General features: G+C 45.4%; 1 protein-coding gene across 1 annotated transcript; it reads left to right on the top strand.

Annotated features, from left to right (window-relative positions):
- Positions 1 to 4,805: 4,805 nt before the first annotated feature.
- Positions 4,806 to 5,777, top strand: LOC146616641 (olfactory receptor 2K2-like). Its single transcript, XM_085374480.1, has one exon. The coding sequence runs from the start codon at positions 4,806 to 4,808 to the stop codon at positions 5,775 to 5,777; it is 972 nt and encodes a 323-aa protein (XP_085230606.1).
- Positions 5,778 to 8,752: the final 2,975 nt, after the last annotated feature.

Genomic DNA, 8,752 nt, shown 5'->3' with positions numbered 1-8,752 from the left:
AAAACTCGTGATCTGACAGTAGAGGGAACAAAGAGTAGGCCCGGGGGACCCGCACCAAGGTCCGGTTCCGTTTGTTGGGCCTCTCGAATAGCTGACTCAATCTCCCAGGTTTTTGCCCCGACAACACACGTGGAAGGAAGAATGGGGGCGTCCTCGGCAGCTCCGTTGGAGGTGGCAAATTGGCATGAGAGGGAATCGGGTTTGACATTACGAGAGCCGGGTCTGTAGGTGATTGTGAATTGGAATCTGGTGAGAAACAGAGCCCACCTAGCTTGCCTGGCGTTGAGTCGTTTCGCGGACCGGATGTATTCCAAGTTTTTGTGGTCCGTCCAAACCACGAACGGTTGGGCAGCTCCCTCTAACCAGTGACGCCACTCTTCTAGGGCCAGCTTGATGGCCAATAGCTCTCAGTTCCCCACATCATAAGTATCAGAAGTAAGCACAAGGATGAAGCTTACCACCTTGTTGCTGGGAGAGCACTGCCCGCACTCCTGTGTCCACCTCCACGACGAAGGGTTGACTGAGATCGGGTTGGATGAGGATGGGTGCAGAGGCAAAGCGCTCCTTCAGGCAAGAGAAAGCCTGGCGAGCCGGTTCATCCCAGTGGAAGGGGACCTTGGGTGAGGTGAGGTGAGACGAGTCAGGGGTAGAGCGAGCTGGCTATAGTTGCGGAAACGGCGATAAAAGTTAGCGAAACCCAAGAAACTCTGAAGCTGCTTGCGATGGGATGGAGTGGGCCAGTTTAACACAGCCTGAACTTTGGAGGGGTCCGCTCTCAGGTTACCTTGTTCAATGACATAGCCCAGGAAAGAGACTGTGGAAGCATAAAACTCACATTTTTCCCCCTTCACGAAGAGACGGTTTTCCGGGAGGAGGTGGAGGACCTGCCTGACATGGTGTTTTTGTTCAGAGACAGAATGAGAGAAAATGAGGATGTCATCCAGATAAACGAAGACGAAGTGGTTAATGAAGTCCTGCAGTACGTCGTTTACCAGGGCCTGAAAAACAGCTGGGGCATTGGTGAGACCAAACGGCATGACAAGATATTCAAAATGACCAAGGTGATTGTTGAAGGCTGTTTTCCATTCATCCCCCTCCCTTATTCTTACCAGATGGTACGCGTTGCGCAGGTCCAGCTTAGTGAAGATGGTGGCCTCCTGAAGGAGCTCGAAGGCAGAATGAGTGAGTGAAAAATAGTGAGTGGATATTTATTCTTCACTGAGATGTTGTTAAGGCCCTGATAATCAATACAAGGTCGTAAGCTCTTGTCTTTCTTGGCAACGAAGAAGAATCCGGCGGCCACAGAAGATGACGAGGGGCGAATGAGACCTGCGGTGAGTGATTCGTTGATGTATTTTTCTATACTTTCACGTTCGGGCTGAGACAGACTGTATAGGCGGCTGGTAGGGAGAGGTGCGCCTGGAAGAAGATCAATGCCGCAGTCATACGGCCGATGCGGAGGAAGCGAGCGTGCTCTATCCTTGCAAAACACTTGTTTGAGATCATGGTAGACGGGTGGCACGGAGGAGAGGTCCGGCGGCTTGGAGAGAGAAGAATTGGTTAGTGGTTCGGAAGAGGGGGTGGCAGCTTTCAGACAGGACATGTAACAATCCTCCCCCCCACCCCACCTTTTTCCAATCGATAACAGGGTTATGTTGATGCAACCACGGGTAACCCAGAACTAGTGGCATGAGCGGAGCTTGAAACACATACAGCTGTATAGTCTGGGAATGATTGCCAGAGAGAGTCAGTAAAACGGGCTCAGTGATATGAGTGATGTTAGGAAGCCGCTGGCCACTGAGGGCGGTGACTTGGAGTGACTGTGGCAGAGGCTCAGAATTCAGATTTAATCGTCGGGCCAGCGAAGTGTCAATAAAGTTCTGTTCCGCTCCTGAATCGATTAGAGCCTTAAGAGGGCTGACCTGAAGCTGCACCGTTAATTTAGCTGCTGGCATGAGCCGTGGAGGAGACTGTGAACTAGAGCCCATGCCCACCCGTATTCTCATCTCTACTGCAGCCTTTTGGCAGAGACGTGCAAACATTGGCAACATGACCCTTACGGCTGCAATAGAAACACTCACCGGCCCTCCACCGACGGTGCCTTTCCTCAGGGGAAAGGCGAGAGCGACCCAGCTGCATAGGTTGCTCACCCTCCTCCATGTTGTGCGACTCCGAATCTCTTCCGCCACTCGTGGCGCTTCCGCCCGATGCTGCTTCGCCGTGTCCCAGAGACCTCTGGGAAACATAGTCCTCAGTTCTGCGTCGCGCACGTAAATGCCCGTCCACCTTTACACACAACGTTATCACATCAGACAAAGTTTTAGGTAACTCTCTTATCACTAGTTCGCCCTTTAACTCATCACACACGTTGTTCAACAAAGTACTTATCAATGCTGGCTGCCCCCACCCGGTCTCTTCGGCCAACGTCCAGAACAAAATGAAGTATTCCGCCATACTTCGTCTTCCCTGCTTAAGATTTAGTAAATGGTGAGATGCTGCATCAGCGCCAGTAGCTCTCTCAATCACACATTTAAATTTAGCAAGAAAATCCTGGTATGCTGACGTCAGTTCTCAAAACAGCTTGAGCCCAGGTTAAAGCCGGTCCGCATAAGAGCTGGACAAAAAAGGCAATCTTAGCCTCGTCAGTTTCATATGTCCTCCGCAACTGTCTAAACTTTGGGTCAGAAAGCCGGCACATTTGTGAAACTCACCCGCGAAGGGTTCCGGTGTTGGCAAATCTCGCTCCGGGGGCTCCAGGGAGTGGGATGAGGCGAAGCCAAAGGCCCGGGTGCCGGAAGCTCAGAAGCCGGTAACTGTGAGGAGACAGAGGGAGGAGAGGCTGCTGGGCTTACCAGGGGTACGCGCTGAGCAAGGACCTGCGTTAGAGCGGTCAACTGCTGATTGATGAGCTGCAGCCTTTGTTCGTGACGTTCCAAAACCTCCTCGGCCGTAAGGACGCGCTGCTGGGCGGCAGAGTCCGCTGACTCCATATTCTGGCTGGATCGTTATGTTAAGGTTCAATGCAGGGGACTCAAACGCAGGACTCCTGAATCAGCTGAATAGAAGGGAAATCCAAGGGGGAAGTCACTCGCTCTCCAACTCTCCACATACACGACAACAGTCCTTCTTTTCACACTTGACACACAGATTCACACGGGAAAGGTAATCCAGGGGCACTGTAGATAAGGAGACAGGAATGAGAACGATATTCACAAAAGACACATGACTTATCTTGAGCTGTAGCTTGACTTTCACTGACGCGTGGTAGACAACGATCCAGCGAAGACCAGCAGTCACCTCCTGGCTTAAATGCTGTTCACCTTGATGGGCATCAGCTGTGTTCTTTTCCGTGGGCGTGGGCCGAGGGCGTAAACCCACAATGAGTTCCGCCCCGGCGACGGAGAGGAGGAGAGAGAGAGAGCGCGAGAGAGAGAAAAAGACAGAAAAGGCCGATCAGCGTCTCGCCGATCCCCCAGGCCATGACACTTGGGGCAGGAACTCGTCCCTGACTTGAAGTGGGCCCTCCACCCTTTTCCAGCTGAGGACCGTGGCCTCAGATTTGGAGGTGCAGATTCTCATTCCCACTGCTTCAAACTCAGCTTTGAACCGTTCCAAAGCGAGCAGAAGGCCATCACCCGATGAAGCCAACAGAACCACAAAGTAGAGATGAGATTCTGAGAACACCCACAAAGAGCATTTGGACGTAGCTTTGCCACTGCTCCAGGTGGCTCAGCACAGAGTGGAGAGCTACGTTGATGGCATCTTCTATGGATCTGTTCGCATAATTTGCAAACTGGTAATCACTGGTCTGATCCACAATGAAGACAAGTCCACGTACAGACAGGAGGTGGACCAGCTGTTCCACTGTTGCAGTCAGAACCACCCGGACCCGACTGTGGACGTGACAGTGAACCTTCAGACTCGCCCTAACTATCCTTAAAAATAGAGTACTTACCGTGGATCACTTCAGACTCCTAGGGCCCACCTTTCCACGCGATCTGAAGTGGTCCCCACATATAGACTCTATCCAGAAGAAGGCCCAGCAGAGGTTGTGGTTCCTGCAGCAACTCAGAATATACTACCAGATCTCTGAGACCATGGTTTTACGCAAAAAAAACTTAAATTTACTCTTTTCTGGGCTGGAGGAAAAGGGGGTGATCGTGGTGCAACGATAAGGTTACATCACTCTGCAGAAAATTGGAGAAGCACCTGGGATAGAATCTTTCCATTATGGAATAGGAAAGGTAGAGAGTGAGCAGGCGGCAGAGTAACAGGTAAGTAGCAGGTAACAGCTGCAAACAATTCTTTTTTCCACAGAGTTACTAAGAGGCAAAGACAAAGCAACATTCACAAGAACTTCTTACTGTCTTTCTAGTGACTTCAGCAAACGTCAGAGAGCCTGATCATTATCACTGAAGCAACAATGATCTGACTGGACTACGAAGGACTACAAACGAAAAACAGAAAAAAACCACAACAAGTCCTAGACAATTATGTTTAATTGGCATAAATGTAAGAAATTCCTATCAGTATTATGAAGAAAGCATTTTTTAAATAAAGTTGTAAAACTTTTTAATATTTCTTTTTCAAGAACCTGCAGGTTTGTTTTATTATGTGTTTAGTACATGATACATATTAAATCCCCTGTGATCTTCCAAAGCTGTGAGCTTTCATTCCAGATCAATGATTGGCTGGTTTGAAATCCCAGCTCACGTGTTGCTGTTATCTGTACCTGATAGAGGAGAGAGGAGAACAGAGACCAGATACAGTGAGCGAATAAGCTTCACTTACATCTCTCAATCACAATGAATAATGTTTCTGTAATAACAATGTTTTTTCTTTCAGGTTTCAATGAAACAGTCAGTCACAGGTTTGTTCTCTTTTTCCTCAGTTTGTTGTGTTACTGCATCATTTGCCTGCTAAATGTTTCTCTCATTGTGATCATCATCTTGGACAGCAACCTCCATGAATCAATGTATATTCTGCTCTGTGTCTTTTGCATCAATGCACTTTATGGAACAGCAGGTTTCTACCCCAGATTTCTCTGGGATCTCCTCTCTGATGTTCATCTCATCTCATATTACGGTTGCCTTATTCAGAATCAGGTAGTTTACTCTTTTATCTGTGGTGAACTGTCGATTCTTGCACTCATGGCATATGACAGATATGTGGCCATATGTCAGCCACTGAAGTACCACTCTATCATGACAAAGCAAAGAGTCATAAGGTTTGCATGTTTTTTGTGGTTCACAACTTTCTGCATTATGGCTGTGAATACCTTTCTAACATTTAGATTGAAGTTATGCAGCCCGTATATTTCCAGACTCTTCTGTGTGAACTGGAGTATTGTTCAACTCGCTTGTTTTCCAGAACAAACTGCAATCAATGCTATATCTGCAAATATTACAATAATTATTTATTTGCTTCATGGTGCTTTTATAGTTTGGTCCTATATGTATATCATTCAAACATGTCTCAGGTCTATAGAAAACAGAGCAAAGTTCATGCAAACATGTGTCCCACATCTCGTCTCATTATTTACTTTTGTTGTGGCAGTACTTACTGATGTTATAAGTATGCGACTGGGTTCGAAAGAGTTGCCTCGGACCCTTCAAAACTTTGTAGCAATAGAATTTCTTGTCATTCCTCCTATTATGAATCCTCTGATTTACGGTTTCAAACTGACCAAAATTCGGAAAAAATTTTATAGTGTTGTTATTTTAAAAAGAACTAATTTTTGTTTTATTCGATCAGAAAATAGTTTCACACACAGCTAAGTGTCACACCCATTGTTTGACATCCATTTTAAAATAAGTCCAAAAAAATGTTTAATTTTTACTGAAATTTGTGTTTTATTTGGAGTTGTCTGAAAACATGTCTATTGATGTGAGCGGATATGACGTTTTATTATTTATCTGCATTTCCCAGATGATTTACATTTTGTAGATGTCTTTGCACTAAATGTATTTTTGATGGTCACCTGCCTAATTACCAAAAAAACACTGATATGTAGAAAGGCTGTAAATTTCACTCTCTTTCTTCTCATTACCGTTCAAGGAAATAACAGGCACCGTGGAGACTGCACATGTGAAAAGGATTAAAAGACAAACTGTTTTAGATGTGGCAGCACTATCAGAGTGTCAATCTATTTTGATATTATGCTGTCTTATAAATCTGATCCACAACCACATGGATGTGAAGCAGTTTTAGTAGTTTTCTCAGTTTTATCCTCTTTCTCTTCAACACTTATTGAAACAGTCAGAGGTTTTAGCAACTGGACCAGTTTTTGAATTTCTGCTTAATCAAACATGAAATCCGTTTTTACTTAACACTTGTACAATTAAATGGCTTTTCCATTGTTTGAAGGATTGAAAGTTGAAGCTGAAGATGTACAGTGCAAATCAGTTTTTCTACATGACAAAATGTTTCTTTTTACTGTATTAAGTAAAAAGAAATGAGAAATCTGTTAAATAGTAAGAAATAAATGTGTACAGTTGCAAAAAAAAAAAAAGATCTGGTAGCTCATTTCTCAGCAGCAGGTGAGGCCAAGAAGCACCACATCCCACACACAAACTACCAGCAAAGGCCTCCTCAATAGGCGTGTTCTCTCCCTGCTGTTCTTGACCCTCTAAACTGATTGACTAGAATGCCTTTTATTGTCACTATAAACACTCCTACCCAGTGCAGACATGTGGGAAAAGAAGAAAGGGGGGTGAGGTGCACAGTTCTGTGGCACTGTATACATATTGTAAATGGCCTGTATTTTGTAAAGCGCTTTACTTAGTCCCTACGGACCCCAAAGCACTTTACACATTCAGTCATCCACCCATTCACACACTGGTGATGGCAGCTACATTGTAGCCACAGCCACCCTGGGGCGCACTGACAGAGGCGAGGCTGCTGAACACTGGCGCCACCGGGCCCTCTGACCACCACCAGTAGGCAACGGGTGAAGTGTCTTGCCCAAGGACACAAAGACCGAGACTGTCCAAGCCGGGGCTCGAACCGGCAACCGTCCGATTACAAGACGAACTCACAACTCTTGAGCCACAATCGTCCCACTCCAAGTCCCCGCCCTCAGTGGCCAGCAGCTTCCTAACATCACTCATATCACTGAGCCCGTTCCACTGACTCTCTCTGGCAATCATTCCCAGACTATACAGCTGTACAGGGAATGCAGAATTATTAGGCAAGTTGTATTTTTGAGGAATAATGTTATTATTGAACAACAACCATGTTCTCAATGAACCCAAAAAACTCATTAATATCAAAGCTGAATGTTTTTGGAAGTAGTTTTTAGTTTTTTTTTAGTTTTAGCTATTTTAGGGGGATATCTGTGTGTGCAGGTGACTATTACTGTGCATAATTATTAGGCAACTTGACAAAAAACAAATATATACCCATTTCAATTATTTATTTTTACCAGTGAAACCAATATAACATCTCCACATTCACAAATATACATTTCTGACATTCAAAAACAAAACAAAAACAAATCAGCGACCAATATAGCCACCTTTCTTTGCAAGGACACTCAAAAGCCTGCCATCCATGGATTCTGTCAGTGTTTTGATCTGTTCACCATCAACATTGCGTGCAGCAGCAACCACAGCCTCCCAGACACTGTTCAGAGAGGTGTACTGTTTTCCCTCCTTGTAAATCTCACATTTGATGATGGACCACAGGTTCTCAATGGGGTTCAGATCAGGTGAACAAGGAGGCCATGTCATTAGTTTTTCTTCTTTTATACCCTTTCTTGCCAGCCACGCTGTGGAGTACTTGGACGCGTGTGATGGAGCATTGTCCTGCATGAAAATCATGTTTTTCTTGAAGGATGCAGACTTCTTCCTGTACCACTGCTTGAAGAAGGTGTCTTCCAGAAACTGGCAGTAGGACTGGGAGTTGAGCTTGACTCCATCCTCAACCCGAAAAGGCCCCAATCTTGAGATATTTCTTGGCCCAGTCTTGACGTTTCAGCTTGTGTGTCTTGTTCAGTGGTGGTCGTCTTTCAGCCTTTCTTACCTTGGCCATGTCTCTGAGTATTGCACACCTTGTGCTTTTGGGCACTCCAGTGATGTTGCAGCTCTGAAATATGGCCAAACTGGTGGCAAGTGGCATCTTGGCAGCTGCACGCTTGAGTTTTTTCAGTTTATGGGCAGTTATTTTGAGCCTTGGTTTTTCCACACGCTTCTTGCGTTGACTGTTGACTATTTTGAATGAAATGCTTGATTGTTCGATGATCACGCTTCAGAAGCTTTGCAATTTTGAGGCTGCTGCATCCCTCTGCAAGATATCTCACTATTTTTGACTTTTCTGAGCCTGTCAAGTCCTTCTTTTGACCCATTTTGCCAAAGGAAAGGACGTTGCCTAATAATTATGCACACCTGATATAGGGTGTTGATGTCATTAGACCACACCCCTTCTCATTACAGAGTTGCACATCACCTAATATGCTTAATTGGTAGTAGGCTTTCGAGCCTATACAGCTTGGAGTAAGACAACATGCATGAAGAGGATGATGTGGACAAAATACTCATTTGCCTAATAATTCTGCACTCCCTGTATGTGTTTCAAGCTACACTCACGCTACTAGTTCTGGGTTACCCGTGGTTGCATCAACATAACCCTGTTATCTATTGGAAAAAACTCTTGAGCCACGATCGCCCAGTCATATGAGCAGGTCAATATCAAAAAATATCAAATATACAAATATTGGAAAGAAATAAATAGTTTATATTTACAGTGAGGTATT

This window comes from Diplotaxodon limnothrissa, linkage group LG16, assembly GCF_057381915.1.
Source record: "Diplotaxodon limnothrissa isolate DT_005_m linkage group LG16, D_limnothrissa_male_GT1.1, whole genome shotgun sequence".
In the NCBI taxonomy this organism is placed as follows: domain Eukaryota; kingdom Metazoa; phylum Chordata; class Actinopteri; order Cichliformes; family Cichlidae; genus Diplotaxodon; species Diplotaxodon limnothrissa.
Note: the sequence above shows the minus strand (reverse complement) of the source record. Positions and strands in the feature narration are given on the sequence as shown.

Bases quoted from the DNA above. Each gene is read 5' to 3' on its own strand.
- LOC146616641 (XM_085374480.1), top strand. From the start codon at position 4,806: ATGAATAATGTTTCTGTAATAACAATGTTTTTTCTTTCAGGTTTCAAT.